Source organism: Numenius arquata, chromosome Z (genome assembly GCF_964106895.1).
Source record: "Numenius arquata chromosome Z, bNumArq3.hap1.1, whole genome shotgun sequence".
NCBI classification, from domain to species: Eukaryota; Metazoa; Chordata; class Aves; order Charadriiformes; family Scolopacidae; genus Numenius; species Numenius arquata.
The window spans coordinates 77,687,196-77,709,356 of NC_133616.1; the positions used below are offsets into that span (position 1 = coordinate 77,687,196).

Consider the following 22,161-nt stretch of genomic DNA (forward strand, 5'->3'; position numbering starts at 1 on the left):
CCTCCAAGGATGGGGCATCCACAGCTTCTCTGGGCGACCTGTTCCAGTGTCTCACCACCCTCACAGGAAAGAATTTCTTCCTGAAATCTAATCTAAATCTCCCCTCTTTCAGTTTAAAACCGTTTCCCCTCATCCTATCGCTGAACTCCCTGATCAAGAGTCCCTCCCCATCTCTCCTGTAGGCCCCCTTCATGTACTGGAAAGGCCTGTAAGTTTTCCTCGGAGCCTTCTCTTCTCCAGGCTGAACAACCCCAACTTTGTCAGCCTGTCTTCGTAGCAGAGGTGCTCCATCCCTCTGATCATTTTCATGACCCTCTGCTGGACCCATTCCAACAGGTCCATGTCCTTCCTGTGTTGAGGACTCCAAAGCTGGACCGGGTGGGCTCTCATGAGAGCAGAGCAGAGGAGCAGAATCACCTTCCTCGACCTGCTGGCCATGTGTCTTTTCATGCAGCCCAGGATGCAGTTGGCTTTCTGGCCTGCCAGCATGCATTGCCGGCTCATCCATGAACACTTCCAAGTCCTTCTCCTCAGGGCTGCTCTCCAGCCATTCTTCACCCAACCTGTATTTGTGCCTGGGATTGCCATATCCCAGGTGTAGGACCTTGCACTTGGCCTGATTGAGCTTCATGGGGTTTGCACAGGCCCACCTCTCAAGCCTGTCCAGGTCCCTCTGGATGGCATCCCTTCCCTCCAGCGTGTCAACCGTGCCACACAGCTTGGTGTTATTGGCAAAGTTGCTGAGGGTGCACTCAATCCCACTGTCCATGTCACTGACAACTATGTTGAACAGCACTGGTCCCAGTACTGACCCCTGAGGAACACCACTCGTTACTGGCTTCCACTTAGATGTTAAGCTGTTGATCGCAAGCCTTTGAGTGCGGCCACCTAGCCAGTTCTTACCCACCAAGTGGTCCATCCATCAAATCCATGTCTCTCCAGTTTAGAGACCAGGATGTCATGCAGGACAGCAGTCAAAAATCTAAGACGCTTGGTTCAAAGAAAGAAAAGTATCGGTGCAGGATTTTTTGTCCTCCCCTCATCCTTTCTGCAGGACAACCAAGTTTTTTTACTTGTCATTTTTGTTTGACTCATGGCTCTAGCCAGGAAGTGGGAAAGTGAGTACTAGTCCCCCTTGGGAACATGTTTTAATGAGATTTTCAGACCAATTTATGAAGATTCAGGGATATTTGAGAAGCACTGAGATCTGAACACTGAAGTTCCTTGGAGTTCCCTTTTTCAATTAAAAAACTCCATGTGGGAAGTACTCATTGGCTTACTCTATGGCTGGCACTGTTCTCCATCAAAAAAGGTTTTGTGACAAATAACCACTGGCATGGACCAACTAGCTTTCCTTCCTGGTGTCTGGAGGGGTGTCAGGAGTTGCCCAGATGTCGTTACCAAAGCAGAGGTGGCCAGTGACCAACCCACTGCGCTGGCCAGGCAGCTTGTTGTCTGTGATGTGTAGGGTCCACGGGCGTTGATGACTGTGCTCCAAGAGAGAGGCAAACCTGCTTTCTGTTCCAGGCTGCATTTTTAATACTCATTCACCAGGCTGCTTTTATGAGATATTTGTGTATGTTTTCTCCTGCCAGAGGATATTTTACTGGGAAATCGGTAGCAAAATGAAAATAGAGATTAAAACTAATTTGTTTGGAATCTGACTTCTAATTCAATAACCCTGACTGTTATTCCTTTCCTCTGAATATTCACCTACTCTGTAGTGCATTTGAATAGACTTCTATTTTTGCTCCTGAATTAGGAGCCCTTTGAATTTAACAAAATTGTTGCTTAGCAATTTTAGATAACTGGCTGAACATTCATGTTTAAATCGAGTTGAATCTCCCCTTGCAGTTTTGTTAGAGCAATAACTTTGAACTAAAACAATGATTTAAAGATGGAGATTAGTTTTGTCTTAAGTGATCCCTGCTCTTGGGAATTAAGAGCCATGGGAAAATTATGATTTTTTTTTCACTTTAGCAGAAATTCAGTATCCTGTTTTTTGATGTGTTCCTTTCTCTTAAATTAATTACTTATTCTAGTTTATTAGAAAAGCTGAGTACTCAGGAAAAAAGTATTTGCACTGGACATTTCCTGAGTTACGACACTGTGAACTGTGTGTTTCCTGACCTGTTGCACTAAGTCCTGAGCAGCTGTAGGGAAAACTCTCTGTTTCCTAGACATGTGCAGGCAAACTGGCACTGAGAGAAAAATCTTCTCTCATCTAAGAAAGGAGACTACTATAGTCCCTATTCCTGACCCCTCACCCACCCAAAATGGGTCACCACAATCCTCCTGCGATTGATTGGATGGGATGTGTTGAATATGTGTTTTCTGGTGGTTTAGCTGAGCTTCTGTGGCAAGCTCTTAGGTGTTATTTCCCTCTGCTCCCCTAAGCTAAGGAGGAGAGGAGCTGGAATGAAGCTGTGACCACGGCATGCTGGAAACCAGCCCTACTCTGTTGATGTTGCAAGTAGGGAGTTTGACCAAAAATTCTGGGTTCATAATGAGGGCAGGTTTGTTTAGATTCCCTATTATCTTCATCACATTTGTTGCACCCAGTGGTGTGCATGGTGTGGGGGAGAAGTTTCGGGAGAAATTTTTGGTGGACTTTTTTTCTCCCCCCCCCCTTAGCCTAAGTGTTGCTTGCATAATTAATATTTGTTTATGCTACTATTGAGTTGATTTATGGCCCAATCATAAATGGTCTGGAAGCTGCTTATGAGATGGACGTTTTGTTCAGAGATTTTTTGTTGACTGGTATGCATCCTGCCAATTTTTGTTTTGCATGACAGTCAACTATCCGTTCACAGATGGTCTGAAAAATGATACATTTGGCTCCTTGCAATTATCGCCTCCTTTCCATTTAACCTTTACTCCTATTGTCATAAAAAAAAACCCGAATAATTTTGCAAACTACTTCCTTTAGCTTAGGGAAAAAGCCTGGAGGAACTAAATGAAAAAATTTCAAAAGAATTTTTTGCAGTTTTCTGTTTCCAGCTGTACATTGCCATAGACTTAATTTTAACCTCTCCTTTATGGCATGGCATACTAAGCATTTTAAAGGTCTGAAAGTTTACATTGAATAGTTCTTGAAAAGACTGTGAGCACTACGCAAAAAATATCTGCAATACTCTTCATATTGCTGATCGAGCAGGTTAAGAGTATAGACAATGTGTAATTAAAGAAATCAAGAGCTAAGGATCACTTGAAATGCAAAAATACATCAGCAGGTAAAAATTGCTTTTATGTTCCCTGAAGACTAAGAGACATAGCAGGAACACAGGCAAACGCACTTGGCTGACATGCAGATTTAAAGAAATATCAAGTGCAGTGTTGCCATTCCTGTCATTATTCATGGAAGATAATTCAAACATTACTGCAGTAAAAAAAAATGTCTAAGATGTACTAAAACAGTCACAAATATAATTGTTAAGGCAGGCTGTTCAAAAAAGGCTTTTCTTCTTTGACAATTGTTCCCTGTAGTTCTTTTATATAAATAAGTCATAGGAAAAAATTCTGCTGTCACAGTGCACATTTGTCATGATATTCTGCAATCTGTAAACACAATTGGCAACAACAGCCTTCGAAATTCAGGATCTACTCTTTTCTAGAGTTATATCTATAAATAAAGGCACAAGATTTGAATGGTTTTGCCTAAGACTTCACTAGAAAAATTGGACTAGGAGTTTACACATGCACACACACACAAACTTCTTGTGTACAAACAAATATGATTTTGAAGATGCATGCAGGTACACCTAATTTTGGCATTAGGTTTTAGTGATGACTTTAACTCCTTGTTGGCTCTCTTTGCTGTTGCTGAAAAAAATAAGGTGTTATCCAGTGGTCATGGAGTCACTGCTACTTATGGTTGTGGAAAATGCAGCCTACAAAATGCAGTAGTCTAGAGCTCCAGGAATTTAAAGGACAAATTTTCAAATTTGAACAGTTCTTTGAGTTTAAAGGAATATTTTCATTCTTTCTGATATCTGTGTTTTAACCATGAGCAACCTTAATGTTATTGTTTGGAGTTAGAATAGTATCTTGGTCTTAAGCATATTTAAACACTTGCCTTTTTTTTCCCATCGATTAAACTAAAGTTATTTTACTGGAGTGATATATTTTTAGACTTCTGGATTTAGTTCAAGTTTATAGCATAATCATGACATAACTGCTTTCTCTCAATGTTGCGTTCTTTAGATTTCTCTGATTAGAAAAAGCCTTTCTAAAGCAAAAGTCATTTAAAAATAGTTTACCAACCTTTCCCTTAAATATTTTGCAGAAATTAGACACACTCACTATAGCTCTATCTGTGTTACACTATTGTACATCAGCTGGTGCATGTGAATTCATGGGATTTACCTTACTAAGACTATAATCCCTTGACTTGATTTGATAGTTAGATTGTATTTGTGGTGGAGGCTTAGGCAGAAGAATCAAATACATACTTGGAATTATTTCTGACGTGGGTGGTTACAACAGGGATTTTCAGTGGCATATTTCTTAGAACAAAATGATTTCATATGTCCCAAGGACCAGTAAAAGTGAAATTAAAAGCCTGAAATACATTAATCACTTATTTACTCTGCTTTTTAAGAGTCACTTCTTCTGATGCTGTATGAGTTTATAACCCTTTGTTAAACAAATTCAAGTGCTAGCATAGCGAACCATTAAATATGCCTCTTAAACTGAGGTACCCTAAAGATCATGGCTAGACTTGATAGCTCCTACTTTTAAGCCTCAGACTTGCTCATATGACCCGCTCCGTTATAAATCTGAATGTGCACATTTGATAATTACTGAAAAAAAAAACAAACTATGAACTGTATTATAGATCAAATATGCTATTCTGTGTGCAGTGAGTGGGAGTTCGTCATCTTTATGCCTTTTTTCATCTCATTCAATACTATCTTCTTTTCCAGCTCTGCCATTCTTTGGCTGGCTAGTATATGGCAACCTGATATCATAACTAAAGAAATGAAAAGGAGAGCAGAATCATTGGCAGTTTAGATTGCTCATCAGTATTAGACTACTTGCTGGTATGCCAAGGGAAACTTTTTGCAATTATTTTTTTTTGTGCTGAATATATATATTGGGAAGGCTTTTCTTTTGTGCCACGTATATCGGAGAGGCTTATTCAGTTTTAATCTGTGGATGAAAACTGCTCTGCTTCAATCCTGGGGTCTGTATTTATTCTTTATCCAGGTCAGAAAGTAACACTAATGTTTACCAACTCTAAGCTTTCAGGACTTGAGCCAGGCTGAATCATGAAACTGGCCTACAACTCATGAGTGTATTTATGAGAAGAAAGAAAAAAGCCCACAAGACAGAGAACTACTTTTGACACTTTTTTTGATTATCTTTCATCTGTCTCATGAACCATAAATGTTCCTCTTCTACCTCCCTGGAACTCTGTGGAGTTTGCTATGACTGCCTCAAAGGCTGGAGTGCAATTTTCTCCTACATTAGGTGCAGCTTCAGTGTGTGATTCCAGAGTAGTGCAGTGAAGCTGACACTTAAAATCTTTTTCAGAAATGATGTTTTTTGCTAAGAAAGACACGAGAAACTTGTTGTAAGTCACTCTTCATAACTTCAAATGACTTACCACTAAATTTTGTGAACAGAAATTATTATTTGTATAGGTAAAACCTTAAAAATAGATGTATCATCAAGACTTTTGACAAATTAATTACTGTGGTTGGGAATCATGTGCTGCTGTATTAATGCAGGAAAACAAGAAGTGGGCTATACAGTTACTGTTACTAGACTGAGGGTTTTTCAACATCCTAACTGAAGAGCAAATGAGCATCAGTTTATTTCTTTAACATATACAGTGCAGAATTTAACATAATACAAATGTACCTCTTGAGTGAGGTGGTTTTTAAAGAGGAGATAATGTAAATTGCTGATAGACTCAGGTTTGTTCAAGTAGAACAAGAAAAGTGGGAGAGGATTTTGCTATAGGGACTTCTTAGTATCTTTTAAGGAAATGGTCTGTTCTCTGTCTCACACTGACATGTGATGAGATCTTTGAATCTGGTCCTGAGTGCAGCGGTTCCAAAGGTGGAAACACTGACACATCCTACCTGCAGGCATTGATTTCCTGTGGTTTTTTTCTTTATGAATGGGGTAAATAATGACATCTACCACTGAAAAGTGCTTTAGACTTTCACATAAGAAGAGCTCTCCATGTACAAAGTGTTGTCATAATTTTATCTGGTTTTGTCTGCAGGTATTGAGATTTATGTCTGTTCAGCACCATTTTTTAAAAATCTTTTCTGATAGTGGAAGGTATAAAAATATTACTTTTGATTATAGTGCACGTAGGGAAAACATCTGAAGGTGAAACTAGATTTTGCATAACATAATCTGAATACAAGTACATGAACAGAGTGATTAAATTGTATTGAAAGAAGTAATTCACTGAAACGAGCAATGCTGGTAGGTTAACATTGTGTTTGACAGCCTGTGGTAAAAGTTCTGCATCACTGTTATGTGAAGAAACTATTTGGGGAAGCAGTATATATTTATCTCAACAGATACTGGGGAAAAACATTACTTGAAAGTAGTGCTGAAGCAGCTGCCCACTAAGATGATTAATGATTAGAAATGCTGCTGATATTTCTAGTGTGGAAAGATTGCTTCCTTCAGGAGAGAAAAAGATATTCACCATGGAGTATTTTGGGTTATTTCACCATGGGGTCTGGATGTGGGCAGTTCCATCCAGAATCCTAATTAAAACATTGCAAAGGTTGGCATCCTGCTAGATGGGACCCTTCACCTCTCTCCTCTCCTGGAACCTCAGTGAAGATTAACTTAAAAGGAATCATAGAATGGTTAGAGTTGGACCACTGATTGATGGGTATAGTTAGCCCTCAAAGTGCTCAATGCCAAGGGTAACACACTGTGGGAAAGACTGCTTCAAAATTGCACCTTTTAAAGATTCATTCTGCAAGCATTTGCTTCTGGATACCAAGCCAGATGAAATTTCATCTGACCAAATGTGGCTATTTTGTTAATGTTATAGCCCACCTAGATTCATTGCCTACATGGCTACAAGTACCTCAGAGTCCAAGTCGTGAACAGGAATGATATTATGCTAGGGGCTGTATAATTAGAGTTAAAAACTGTTCCTATCCCCAGATAGGTAGGAAAAGTATATGGGGATCAATTGAACAGATGCAGCAATGGTAAAAGGTTGACTGGAAACAGTTTGGCAGGATGCTTTCTGAGATATGCCTTAGAGGTGTGATGGAACCCTTGTTCATTGCAGATCAACATCTGACCTGCAGCCTTGGCTCCCATTTCTAGTCTGTGGGTGAGCACCCATTCTTTTAGCTGCCTGCCAGGGTTAAACGATGAAAAAACTTCATATTGCTTACTTTGCATTGTCATTTGGTGCAGGTCCAGTTTCACACTTACATGTGGACAGGAGGAGCAGGTGATGTGTGGCCCATCAAGGTTCTGTCTGTCTCCTTATTTTTGCAGTAGTCAAGATAGCTTGGAGTTCCCGATAGGCCAGCACCCCTGTCACCTATTGAAAAAGTAGACGGGATTGGAGGATTTGGGTTACTTTTTGCAGAGTAGACAGCAGCAGATATATGGGTTACCCATAAGTAGTGACGTGAACATGCAGAACTAGATAAGGTTGTATACTGACCTCTTTGAAATATGCATAAACAAGTAGGCTATGCATATGGAATAGTTGCAGTTGTCATGGTGGCTCAGAGTTTTGTTAGGAGTTATATTAGGAGAGGATTAGGTGGGAAGAAAGAGAGAGGAGGAAGTAAAGAGCAGCAGTAAAGCTGGTGCATTAGAAGGAATCTGCACTGTGGAAAGTGCAGGAAATGCTGGTGGTACCATCGCAGTTCACCAAAGCCTGCTTAGATAACTTCTGTAGGGGCTTCATCAGATCTTAGTCTGGTTATCTCCTCTTTGCAGTTCATGTTCCAGAGTTCATGTGGCTTTGATTTTAGGAAGAGCAAAACCAATGCTAATCAAGGACTTGGTTTTGCAAGTTTCTGCTTCTATATTAATACAGCTGTTGAAATAAGTTTTTTAGTGTTTTTTTTTCTTAGTGTTTTGTTTAGAAAACCAGAAAGTAACAATGCTTACCAATCTTACTTATTTGAAGATGATGTTTTTTCTATTTTTTCTGAGTTTTGTAAGATCCTGAAATTAATACCACTCCTCTGTGCAATTTTACATGTTCTTGAGAACCTTTTTTCTTTCATGTTTTCACCTTTTGATTAATGAAAAGATCTATTCAGTGACTGTAAGAGCTACTGAGACTTCTTTTGCTTTCACTGTCAATATTCACTAACTTTTCTTTAGATTAATAATATGACATAATTTTCTTAGTATCAGGAATGATACAATCCAGTGCTTTGAATGGTGAGGTTTTTTAGCTATTGCTATAATGACAGGGAGGGAGCTGTCACATTGGTTTTGAATAGATTTGCTGGTATCTATCTAAGTATAACTTTACACTTATGTAATCATTCAATATGTAGGTGAATAGATCAAGAAATAATGGCTATTTTCTATAATTTTAATGAAAAAGTCATGTCTACAAATCCACTTAAGCTTATCTAGTGAGGAGTAGCAGTTATTAAATCACTTCCAATTTTGAGACTAATCTAATTAATCTGTGCCTGATGGGCATTTTAATGATGTGGATGGTAACCATCTCTACCACATGCTGTCAGTCCTGGCTCCTGCTTCAGTTACAAGTCAGTTGGGGATGGAAGTGCTAAGAGCCAGCAGTGTGCTAAACACTATTCAACAGGTTCTCACTTTGCAATGTCTTCTGGTGATAGACGTAGAGAAGGTCATATACTTCGCTTCATCAGATCTCTGTGCACCAGTCAGTGATTATATGCACACCTCCATCTTCATGAGGGGCAGTTCTTCATCTTCATCTCCATCGTATTGCAAGTCCCTGGCATTGCCCAGAACACTGTCACCTCATTTTAATCATAGAATCATAGAATCATCTGGACCTGAAGGGACCTTCAAAGGTCATCTAGTCCGACCCCCCCTGCAGTCAGTGGGAACACCCGCAACTAGACCAGGTGCCCAGGGCCTCATCGAGCCTTACCTTGAATGTCTTCAGGGAAGGGGCCTCAACCACCTCCCTTGGCAACCTATTCCAGTGCTCCACCACCCTCATGGTACAAAACTTATTCCTAATGTCTAATCTAAATCTGCTTTTTTCCAGTTTAAAGCCATTACCCCTTGTTCTGTCATTGCTGGCCTTTGTAAACAGACTGTCTCCAGCCTTCCTGTAGGCCCCCCTCAGGCACTGGAAGGCCGCTATTAGGTCTCCCCGGATCCTCCTCTTCTCCAGGCTGAACAACCCCAGCTCCCTCAGCCTGTCCTCGTAGCAGAGGTGCTCTAACCCCTGATCATTTTAGTGACCCTCCTCTGGACCCGCTCCATCAGGTCCATGTCCTTTCTATATTGAGGGCTCCAGACCTGCACACAGTACTCCAGGTGAGGTCTCACCAGAGCAGAGTAAAGTGGCAGAATCACCTCTCTGGATCTGCCGGCAACACATCTCTTGATGGAGCCCAGGATGCGATTGGCCTTCTGGGCTGCAAGTGCACATTGCCTGCTCATGTCCAGCTTCTCGTCCATCAGCACCCCCAAGTCCCTTTCCTCAGGGCTGCTTTCTAATACCTCATCCCCCAGTCTGTATTGACAGCGAATCAATGTGCGATTGATAGCGAGTCAACTGCGACTAATGTGGGAGTATAATCAAACCCTTTGTCCTGAACTGCTCCATGTTCATTCCTTCCACGTCTATGCAGAAACATTTGCTTGGAAATAGAGCAGCAAATTGTAGAAGAGGCACTGCTGGCAGGGCCTTCTTTTTCTAGAACACTACAAGTCCCAGTAGCTTTGTTCTGCTCCTGCCTCCGTTGCCTCAGGGAGGTGCAAGACTCCATGTAGTATTCTCCAGCATACCTGGATCTCGCTTAAGGTCTGACTCTGCTGAGCTGCTGTTGAATCTACTGTATATGGAGCCTACCTGAGGTCTACTGTTACTCAAAACAAGTCCTGAGGGAACACCATGAGGTAGAGCCAGACATCCAAATGGAAGGACCCTAGGCCAGTATACAGAGAATAGTGGGTATTCTGCTCCATTCCATTTCCGCAAGAGAATGTCATAAACACGATCTTTGTCAAAATCAATCTGCAGATTTAAGTCTTGGACAGTGAGTGTTGCTTGAGGGCCTGTGGATTCTTTCTGGTTTCTGTAAAGAACAATAAGTTATAAGTGTTGTGTGAAGAAAGAAGGAAACACATCTTGGCTTTCCAAGTTGTTTGGGATTTAAAAAAAAAAAGGTCAGAATGGGGTTAATAGATTTCCTCTTTTATTTTGAAAAAAAAAATTATTTTGCTGATTTAGTTATTTGTTTGAAGTCTTGTACCTGAGGATGTACAATGAATCACCCACTTGGAGTAAAACTCATGTGTGCGTCTATGTTCAGTAAAGTTCTTTTCTTACAAAACTGGAGATGTGCATTTATAGGTTTGAGACATCAATACTAAGTGCTGACAGTGTGGATCAGAGTGAACATGTTGCTTATTCTCCGCAACCAGCTAATTACTGCTTAAAAATTGATGAAATTCTGAGGACCGTAGAAGTTTTCTGAAGTGATCTCTGGAGGTTTTCCTTTTTCCTTTCTTGTTCTTTTTATTCTTTTTGCAACTAACTGAAAACTGTCTCCGTAGACTTCTTTCTGTTTTCCTTCCAGCTTACTGAAACTTCTTTTCCTTAATGTTACTTTGGTAAAGACTCCACTGCTTTAATATATAATTTTCATTGTGACTTTCATTGCTGCAATTAAGTGGCTAATTGAACAGTTTATAACGTGTATGCCTAATTGCTTCTGCAAGAGGTTAACTGTGAAAGGCATAGAAAATTAACACACAAAATGTTGCCTAGGTTACCTTTTACAGAGTAAAGCCTCAGAGATTTTGTTTACTTTGCTCTTTATGGGCAATGAAACTCCTGAAGATGTTTTAATATGAAACTTCCTTTGATACTAAATCTTAGATGTCAACCACAGTGTAGTATGCCATAGTTTAAAAAACTTCCATGAAACATAAGAATAGAAAATACATTTGGGGTTTGGGGTCCAACCTGCAGTAAAGGATGTAAGACTGCAGTCAAACTTTCCTTTTCCTGCTTATCTTTCCAAGAATATAGAGCAGCAATTGAGATATTTTGGATTGTCTTTAATAAAAACAGAGCAAAACTAATACTAGCCTCTAAGAATACCTCCAATGGGTTTCTCACAGTATAAATAGAAGTTTAATCTGCCTTTGCTATTTATAATAATACACAGGATTTAGAACAACTTTCATGGCAAAAAAAATAGTAAAGTTCTTACTGGTCATGTGGAGGGGTTTTTCCAGTTGTTCCCTGGACTCTGCACTGAGTGAAATGGAAAGCTGCAGGGTGTAAGTTCAAATCTAAGAAAAATTTAGGAAAAAAATAAAGTTCTCAAGTGTATCTTCAGTGTTTTTTTTTATAAATAATGGGTTTTAATGTCATAGTGTCATTTTATTATTATAAAATAATGTAATCATTATTTTATATATAATGTATAATATATGTATTATAAAATAATGTAATCATTATTTTATTATCCAGATTGTATTTATGATACAGCTACAGCAAAATGAGAAAAGGAAGAATTAATAGTGGGAATGTAGGAAGAAACTTTCTTGTTTGTATTTAAAACCATTTCTTTATAAGTAAATATTGCGGACTAAAAAAAAAAAGTTGTCTTTACAAGATGTGTGGGGAAATGCTGCAGTTGGCAAATCTTTGTTTTCAGGCACCTGGGGTTGTAGATGTGTTTTCTGTATACCTTCCCACTTTCTTGTCACCCCGGTGATAAAAATCAAATAGTTTATTTGAACAGTGTCTGTTGACTAGAAAAGCCTGTACGATACTGCTCTTACAAAGGAGCATTTCTCATGTTGACCTTCTTCTCTGTGTTTAAACTACTATCCTCCCCTACTTCTCTACCACTTCTGAAATTTACCACTTTCCCTTTTCTAAGTCATACTCACTCTCCTTCTGTAATCCTCTTGTTTGCACACCCTGTACATTTTTGGTCTGGTCCTGGTTTTTACTTTTATTTTCTCCCATACATCAAGGGAGATCTTGATGTTAGTGATGCAGGTAAATAATCTTTCTAAAACTGAATGCTGACCCAAGCAGGTGTCTGTATTTGTTATGATGGACAAGGTTTTATTCTACTGATCTTGCAGAATTTCAGCAGTCTGAATGGTCGTATTTGAAAGTCTATATAGGCTTCTTTCCTTTTATTACACATAAATGTTCTAGAGGCTTTCAGTTTACCGAAGTTATCCATACCGTATTTGAATTTTTGCTACCTCCATTAACTCCAATGTGTGTTTTTTCCCCACAGGATTTAACAACTCTGAACGCATGTGTGACAAAGAGTTCATAATACGCAGAGCAGCCACAAATCGTGTCCTAAATGTCTTGCGCCACTGGGTTTCCAAGCATTCTCAGGTATTCTGCTCTGGCACTCTTCTCCATCTGTAATAGGTGTATGTCCTCCTTACAAAGTATTTTTGGGTAGTTCTGCTGTATAGCATAGCAAAGGTCAAACAGCCTGGAAAGTCAGTGCTGTGAAGATAATGTGGAAAATTAGCTTGTAAAAACAGAGTGTTAAGCAAGTGAAGAGTCATTCATCTAGCCTTGCAAAGCTCTCCTGAAAATATCCAGTTACACCTTTATCCCTGGTAACATTGTGTGAGTGCTTTCCTGTTGCAATGTGTGTAGAAATACATAATGAGCAGCTTGATTAATTAATCTTACAGATTGTCAGCACTCATGGTCCAGGCGTTGGTTCAGTTACTTTGAATGGATTAAATTACTTGTGCTTGCATACAGATATTTAATTATTTGTTGTGAAGGCTATATGGAAAGACGGAGCAGTCCTGCGTGTCAGGCCCTCTACAACCATGACAGGACTGTGGGTCTGATACGTAATCGTAAAACTCTGTTGGCAGAGATGGGGGGAAAACAAAGAAATCTGAGCAGCTAGTAGAATTCCATAGATAGCCCTGTCCTTTACGCTGCCAAATGAGACAAATGTTGGAAGATTTTGGCATGCATGTAGAAGACTACCAGGAAAATTATTGAAAGAGACAAAGGAGAGAAGGATAGAAAGAGGGATCAAGAGAAAGAAGGAAGGAAGGAAAGAAAGAAAGAAGGAAGAAAAAAAAAAGAGTGAGAGCACGTTGGGAAAAAATGAAAGATTTTTGTGCACCTTGGATAAATAGTACCTCATGGCAATTATAGACTGCTTTGTCACTATATTCTAATAATGAAGAATACTTGATCTAAAAAGTTTATTGCACAGCTAACTGCTGTAGTGTCAAACTGCCGTGTCAAACTCAGTTCCCTTTCTTTCCATGTAATGGGTTTAATTTTCATACAGGTTAAATTTGCTAGAGAATGAAGTCAGTAAGAAATATGCAAGTGGGAAAATAGGTTGTGTTTGAAAAGCTGAACAGCCCAGAAGAGATTAATAAAACCTCTCTTGGTATCATGGGAATGATTAAACATTTTTGAGTTATTGGCAACAACCTATGTACACCAAGTTCTCTTCATCATTGCATGGCAAAATCTTGAGCTGTAACGGGAACAGCAGAAGTCTGTTATTACTGTTCTGTGTTATGGTAGTGTACTGTACATACTTACTGTGTTCCTGACACTGTCTGTCTTTAGTAACTGCGTTGAGTTGAGTTGACCCTCTATATTAATTAAAAGACGGTTAACTAGTGTGATTGTGACAATGTTAGGAGTCATCAGACTTTTGTCTACATTAAGCAACCCTCTACATCTAGTTACACTGAAGTTTAAGTGTCAGAGCTGGCGGTGATTGTGATGATTCTCTGTCATAAACTCAAAGTAACTGTGAAGAGCGCAAGCTCTATCATTGCAGCAATTTACTAAAAATACACTTTCTTTTCTTAAAAACACGTGTTCTCTGTTTCCATTTCAAAAGTACCCATGATATGCAGAAATATAATATTGTCCTGAATACTTTTGCACACACTTTTGCATAGTGTTTACAATTAGTATTCCTTTAAAAATATTAAGAGAACAAAGATAATGAGTAAGAATTCAACAAATGTGCATTTTCAAAGTACAAGCTATTACTGGACTCCCTAGTCTCTCACTGCCTTTTATTTTTCCTATGGCAAGGGTGGCAGATTTTAGTTCTCTAGCTCTCTTAATCCAGTATTCCAATATAGCAAATATTTTAAAATGTGAGGGCTTTGAAATAAAGAATAATGAATGCTACACCAACAGAGCATGTAATCAGCTTTTTGTGGTGTTTACTTGTGAGACTAGGAGAGAGAAAGGACAGAAGACCTCAGTAAACCAGAAATGACTGACTAGTTTCTGCCAAAAAAATATGGGACAGGACTGCTTTAAGGAAGGCAAGTGAAGAATTACTGTCTGGCCAAATAGTATGAAATGTTGGCAGTAAAGATGTATAGTCCTGGGAGAGCAGTAGCTCAGAGCCTCATTTTACAATAACAACACAAACTAAAAGCCAGAGGACCCTTAGCCACCAGTGTCTGGTGAAGAAATGCCTATTAGATTCCAAAATGACCAAACAATGTAAGCATTAAAATTCTATGAGATCAACAGACCTGCCAAAAACTTTATTACATTGTAAGGTATTTGCATCATTCTCTGGCCACTTAGTACATTTGAGACATCCTCACCTTCAGCAGTGGCCAAGGGCAGGTTTTATTCTCTTAAAAAAAAAAAAAAAAAAAAAAAAAAAAAGGAGTTAACAAAATAAGTTGATATTCACAAAGATAAATGTCGAATTCAGTATGTGTTGCTGGTACTGTTTTCTCTCCACTTGGCTTTGAATTTGCTTTTGCTGCAAAAAATCCCAGCACCAAATAGGCAATTTCTGTTCCCTGTGGGAGAAGCTTCTCCCACTGGTAGACTTTTCCCCTTGTGATGTGCCCAAGATCCTTGTGGTCATTGCTAGCCTGCACAACTGTAAAAGGTGACCTACTGTGCTCATTTTTTTTTCTGCTGAAATGCCATTTCCTTATTATTAGATGCAAAGAGAAGCAAAGACATTAGACAGATAAACGGTGCGGCTTTCCTTAGTTCTCTTTTTAGGATGCGAGATGCTACTACAGCCATGATTAATGCAGCAGCATGTGAGGAGCCCTGCAGCCTAACTAACTCTATTCTGGTGCTCTCTGATCCACCAGTGACAGCCAATTCTCTACAAGTTACTTGTCTGCCTAAACTATTGTACTGATTTATTGTGTTCTAGTGCCCAGAGCACTTGAGGTGCTGCACAGTTACAGACAAGGCGGGCGGGCTATGTTCAGAAATGTGTGCAATGTAGAAGGACTAATGTACAACCATCTGTTAAAACTGCTCTTACGTATATCATCCCACTTAGTTATTCCCTGCCCTCCATCCTTGCCTCTGGATCCATTTGGCTTGCTTTAGTGTGCTGCTCTCAAGCGCATAATAACATGGGTCAGGGTTAGTGCATGAACCGCGGGATGGAGGAATTATCCAAACAAATGGTTCAAAGCCTTGTGTTTCCTCACTTTTTTTCTAGCAAATCCTTGGCCAGGCTTTGGAGGGCCTTTTCTCTGCTGGGCTATGGAATGAATTAGCTTCCTTGCTAATCTTGCACATCTTGCAACTGTGTCAAAAACCACCGTTTTGGATGTTTCAGGGTCGTTTTTTTCATTTAAAGCATTTGGTTTTTAAAATTTATCTGAGCGTGGACAGTATCTAATATGTAAACTTGTCTGTGGCCAAAAAACAGAATCATTCAAATTAACAATTCAGCCTATTTAGTGAGGATGTGCTTTCATAAAGTGGTTTTGTTATCTTGAAATCATACTAAACAATGCTTAGAAAAAGGATTCATTATTTTTAAAAATTGGGTCATACACTGTAGAAGCCTCACTTAAATTCCATGTAAAAATATAGTGATAATGCCAAATCAGCAGCCCTTCCAGGAGGGAAGAAGGAACTAATTAATGTCTTCAGGAGCTCCCAAGGTGCAGATAAAAATTTTGAAGAAAACATCCTCACAGATTGTGACGTATACTTTTTGGTTTTACCACACTGAGCAAGAGTAATTAAACCTGTTTTGTTCATCAGCCAAAACCAGCATAGGATGAAAGATGGCTCATTTAGGTTTTCCTGGGGTTTTTTATTTATATTTTTTATTCTTTTCATTCCCTATCCCTCCTCTTTTTTTCCCTACTCTTCTCTGTCTTTTTCATCCAGCCACCTACAAGCCAACAAAGATTACTTTTTGCCCAAAATAACAGCAGAATGTTCGTGTTTACATTTTGTTTTTAAAATGTGATTGAGAGGAACAGCGTAGGATTCTCCTGTTGTAAACAATGAAAACACAAATGACGAGGCAGACAGTCATTGTGAAGACAACAGCGTTGATGGGAATGGAAAGGGCTTGAGAGGATAAAACTCCCACTGACTCCTGTAGAGATGGAAAAATAGGAAGGGAAAAGGAGGCCAAGAGGAGGAAGTCTCTGTATGATTTTCCTTATCCTAGTGAGGTCGTGCAGCCTCATTTTCTTTGTTTAACAATACTTCCATATCTTTTATCTAAACACTTCATGTTACAAAATCAAGTTTTTTTTCTGCTTCTGTGGGAAGCAGATTGAGATGGAGCTTGTCCAAGGAGAAAGCTTTCGCATCTGCTGGTGAAGAAAGAGAGGCTGGCTTCTCCAGACTTCCTAGTTTTGAGTGACAGCTGGGCACTTGTTCCCGTTGGCTTCTTTGAAGATCTCAGCTGGAACGAACTGGCAAATCTTAACGCTCCTACAAACCAGATGGCTGCCAGACAGTGTCAGTGAGTTATGAAGTTACAACAAGATCTGGGGAGAAGATCAAGGCTTGAATTTTGAAAGTATAGGTCGTTATCTCGTGCCTGATGCCTGTCTTTCTCCAGCTGTGAAATAATCTACGTCCTCATACTGATGAAGCTGTGTTGCATTTTCAACAGAAGGATTTGCAGATGTAGTTATTGGTAGCACTTACGGGTTGTGGAGGACACCTGTATACAGAGAATTGTCCAGGCAAAGATGATTTAGGTTAAAAATAATTCTAATGCACATGAATTGGCCAATTCCATTTTTTACATTGGAATAAAAATCAAGATAAAAATTCCTTTATACAAGCCCCACTTGGCTCATGTTTAAAGGCATAAAGTAATGAACATGATGCCTGAAAAAGTTATAGTAAGTTTATTGTAGAAATGTGAACAAATTACACTTAAGGCACACTTACTGCACAAAAGCAAGATGCGCTGTATTTAACTACATTTCAAATTAGTCCCTAGGCTCCATGGCCTCTGCCTTGAAACAGCAAAGAAATTTCTGGAGTTCTTTCTGAAATAAACAGATGTCATGATACAAACTGTGAACTGGAAAAACAAAGAGGTTGCCCCAGAGAGAGGCAGAGCAAGGGAACCCTGAGTGAGCCTTCCAGCATGCCGTTGGCCACTTAGTGAAGAAATCCGGTTTGCATAAACTTATGCCCCTTATGCAGAATACGGTTATGCATTGAATGGTAATGCACTTAATTGTTGCTACTCTCTGCCCAAACGTCACAGGAGCGTAAGGGTTTGCTATACCATGACCCTTCAGGGAACGTGAGTCACCCCCGGAACAGTAGCCAAGCTTGCAGTCAGTCAAACTAATTAGCGGTACTCTGCACCCACTTCTGCTGGAGCCTGACAGGTCCTTCTTCATGGAGGTCTTTCTGCAAAGCTCTTGAACACCCCTGCATCCCAGGACTTAGAGGCAGGGATGTCAGATTTCTTATCTGTCCTGAGCGCCTTAATCTGACAATACGTAATGTCTAGATTCTTCTTTCAAGGTTTCTTCGTACTACAGGGTTACACAGTGCTTGAATAAGGAGAAGTTTGTATTGTGAGAATTACTCAGTCATGCTATTAACATGGCTTGTACTTTTAACCTGATTATATTCCATCAGGAGTGACAGGCTAAGGCTGATTCTGTAGAATGGGGACTGGCACTCTTCCCCGAACGATGACTGTCTCTTTGCACGTGAAGCTAACTGGAAGACAAAGCTGCTGTCCTTTGTTTGCTTCTTGACATAAGCCAGACTTACTTCCAGTTCAGGGATGCATTTTCCAGATATCTGGTTATAATATCTTTTATCTCTGCCTGCCACATGTGTAACTGTTTTGTTGCAGGTGAATTTATAAACACAACCCTCAGCACGATTGTATGTGATAGTTGAAGTGTGCTTTTATGCTGGGAAATTAAATATTGTTGTAGAGGACTGCAGCACTGGAGTAACTTCATTTAACTCTGACAGAGTTTGATTGGCTGTATACAAGATTAAGAGTCCCTCCACTGATGACATTGAAATAATTATCTGTTTACACTTTGGCATGAGAGCAGATAAAATAAAATTGTAGGGCAAAACACATCTATTTAAAAATATTCCAAATTCCTTGTAAACAGTATTTCAGTAGATCTCTCTCCCCTCCTGAACATCTCCAATACTGGGCTCCCAGCAGGATTTCATCATTAGCCTGTCACTTTGAAGTAATCAGTTATAGCCAGTAGCAATGCTGGTCTTTCTCAGTGTCTGTGCCCATCTCCTTTTTCCAGCTTGCTGCTGTAGTTGGGGGCAAAGGACAGCGAGTCTGCACACAGTATCTCCACTTTGTATGGGTACTCATGGAGACATCCAAAACCCTGGCTCTAGCTTTACATGCAGATTTCCCTCCATTTCACATCTGGCATTTTTAATATTTCATTAGATTTTTCTTCTCCCTTCACTAATTTAACTCTTCCTTCCTCTCCCTCAGAGCATTTTCTCTTCTAGATGTCTCTCAAAACATTGCCATCGCCAGCTATTGCGTGAAAGTCCCACCACCAATTTATCTCTTTGCCTGACATTTCTTACTTTGTACCTCTCTGGTTACTTCACCTTCCATTTTAAGAAATGTGAGCACTTGACCTTCTTGTTCTTTTCCCACGTTTGTCTTTTCTGCTTCTCCCTGTTTCCATCTAACACATCCCTCTTCAGGTTCTCTTATTTGTGCTTTATGGATTGAAAAATTCGCACTATGCAGTTATTCATAAGATGAAGAGAAGTGGCTAGGAAAAGATTCCAGTGCATCAAGTGCTCTTGCCTGTAGTGATAATATCAGCTACCTTTGGGAGCATCTGTGGAAAGACCCTGGGCTGTGTGAGCCAAGACTGGAAATCTGAGCTGGAAAACAGTCAGCTCCCTTCCTTCTCTGCTTGAAAAAAGGCTTCCAGCCTGGGAGGCACACTCAGTCAGCTGGATGGAGCCGTCTGCTGGTCCGTGACAAGCCCTGCCAGCTCAGGGTGTGATACTTGGGTGGGTGGCACGTTCCACCGATGCTGTCCAGAGCATCTGGAGAACTTTCCATTCTCGGGTCTCCTCAAGCATAACAGTATGGAACAGAAAATTGGAATCAGAAAGGGAGAGAAACTAATAAAATGAAGTCCAAATGCATTCAGCAAAGACTGTCATGAGGGAGTAGTGCTACATTTATCCTGACAACTCACTCACCTCCTCCTCCCCTTCACATGGCAATCACAGGGCGCCTAAGCCAGCCTGCCAATTGGCTTTTTTGCCTTGTAAGCAGGTGCCTGAGGAGTTGAAAAATTGGCTCTAGTTTCAGAGCTGAACTTAGGTGAGATTATTTTTACATGAAGCACGTAGGGTTATGTTGAAGTTGGATGATGCAACTCTGTGAAAGGGTTCTCTTGAGTTTCTCTGTGATTTCTCCATGCACAGCTCTTTCCCCTCTCCCCTCCTGCCCCTTCCTTCCCTCCCTCCAGTGTTTTCTGTAGTCCTTATGACTGACTTACTCAAATATAAATTTTCTCAGGTTTTAGCTCCTGTTTACTTGTCTGGGTTATTCAATGTTTGCTCACATTGTTTAAATGAAGAATGTTTCCTCCCACTTAGGAAGATGTAAAGAAAGAGGGGAGGAAAAGCTTTTGGGGTTTCAATGAGCCCATGTCAAAACTTTAAAATTACATCCTCGGTATAAACCACTGACACAAAATCTCCTATTTCTTGTTGTACCTCACCAGCATAGCTAAGTCTTATTTTTCTTGCTTTCTGCTGCCTCTGCTGCAGTTTCTTTTCTTCTGGCCAGTGATTCCAAATCCATCATCCCCTACCTTTTTTTTTTCCCCTCTTTTTTTTTTTTTTTTTTTCTTTTCCATCAGCTGGGGTAGGTTGCTTCTGAAGCACTTCTCATGCTGCAGCACAGCTTTCTGAGCTCCTCCTAGCAAGGGAATGTGCTTGCACTTTATAAAGAGAACATTGCTGTCTAATCCTGTGCATGGTAGAGATCAACAGGCTGGTTGTGAGCCTACTTAAATTGTAAGCATGCTGACTTGGGTGCTCTGTAGTTACAAAGGAGGCTTTTGCTCTTATATTGCAGGTGGGTGACAGCAAAATTAGTACACTTCTCTCTGTTGCTGCAGTCTTCTACTGCTGGAAACTTCATTAAGTGGTGCTAAGCATGGGCACGGTGCTTTTGATTGGTTGGGAACTTCGTACATCCTATTCTTATCCTAGGTGACTCCAGGGCAGACCTCCCACTTAACTCATCAGCTGTCATTTTTTCTATATCTGCACATTTCATAAGTGGTTTTGCAGTATAAATATTAAATAAATAGGGAAGAAATATCTTTTCTCGTTACTGACAGTAATGGACTTAAAAATAAAAGTTTAAATTTTGCTTGGAAATGTTAGTTAATTTCTCTGCTTAAGTGAAATAAAAATTTGAAAAAGACCCACAATCCTTAGGCTGCTATGGACTTTAAAATGTATTAGAGGTATGTGCCCTCTCGTGAAGGATTACACTGCTGTCACACTGAAATCTGCCCACTGGAAAATGGAGTGGTTCTTGTCTTACTGGCTGTGTTCCTTCTGTGATATGTAAATTTAAACTAAAAGTCAGTTTAAACATTGGGGTAGTCTAAAACATGCAGCCATTTAAATGTAAACCAGTATAGTGGGTTTACTCAGGCTTCCCAGCCTTCACTGCTGAGAATGGTGGCAGGGTCTTGTTCACAAGTCCTTCCAACAGCTGGAAGAAATAGGGAAATGTGTTACAAGGATATATGACAGATAAAAGTGTCACCGGAGAGATGTGATATGCAAAATATCTAGATCTATATACAGCTACATAAAGATCTATATGTGCCTATACTACAGATATAATGTACATAGGTAATATATTAACATACATTCATATATAATGCCCATAATACAGATAGGTATAATCTGCATGCATTTGTAGTTATTTATCTGTAAATTATATTTGTAATTGGTTGCTAAGTATTTTAGTGTTCGTATAATTCTCATGTTAACCTTTCTACATAGAGTTAAGTACATGTACATATTTAAATGCAACAATTTCCCTAGATTTTTTATATAGTTCTTATTACACTGGTATCTCAGTACCCCCTAGATCATGAACTTCAATGGAAAAATAGATTAGCTTTCCAATTTCCTTCTGAATCCCACCTTTTTTCTTTTTTTTTCCTCCTCACATTGTAAGAAGCAGTTGGCACATTGCTATAAAAAAGAATATCTCCCATCACAAAAAAGAGATTTTGGGCAGTAAGACAACAGGTGCAGAAATTACATGGACATAGGGCCAGGTCTGTCCTGTGGTCTGTCCTGGAAACCTTACTTTGTGGCTTCCATTCCCATGGAAACAAGCGGGGACTTGCCACAAATGGTCTTGCTTGCAAATACCTGTGTGTTATCAAGGAACATCTATGATGCACTAAAGGACTGAAGGTTCTGGGTTACTTTTATTATCAAAAATGCTAACTTTGAGCTTAATAAAAGCATTTCTGGAGTCTACTCCTGTAATTTCCCACCTTAAGGTTCGTATATTGTTCTATTCTTTGCTTTTCTCCAATATCAAAGATCAACAGAAATGGTTGTTGGGTTTTCCTGTGTCAGATATCAGTCTGCCTCAGAAATAATTAAAATGCTGAAGCTCTTACGTGCAGCGCCAGAGAGCACTAATCTGA

At 39.7% G+C, this 22,161-nt stretch overlaps 1 protein-coding gene across 2 annotated transcripts in view; it reads left to right on the plus strand.

Annotated features, from left to right (window-relative positions):
* The window catches only part of RASGRF2 (Ras protein specific guanine nucleotide releasing factor 2), a 130,364-nt gene that overhangs the window by 91,176 nt on the left and 17,027 nt on the right, over positions 1–22,161 (plus strand). For both annotated transcript variants that reach the window (XM_074166071.1, XM_074166072.1), the window contains exon 18: positions 12,456–12,562. In XM_074166071.1, the coding sequence (XP_074022172.1) occupies positions 12,456–12,562 (107 nt within the window). The remainder of the gene's footprint in view (positions 1–12,455; positions 12,563–22,161) is intronic.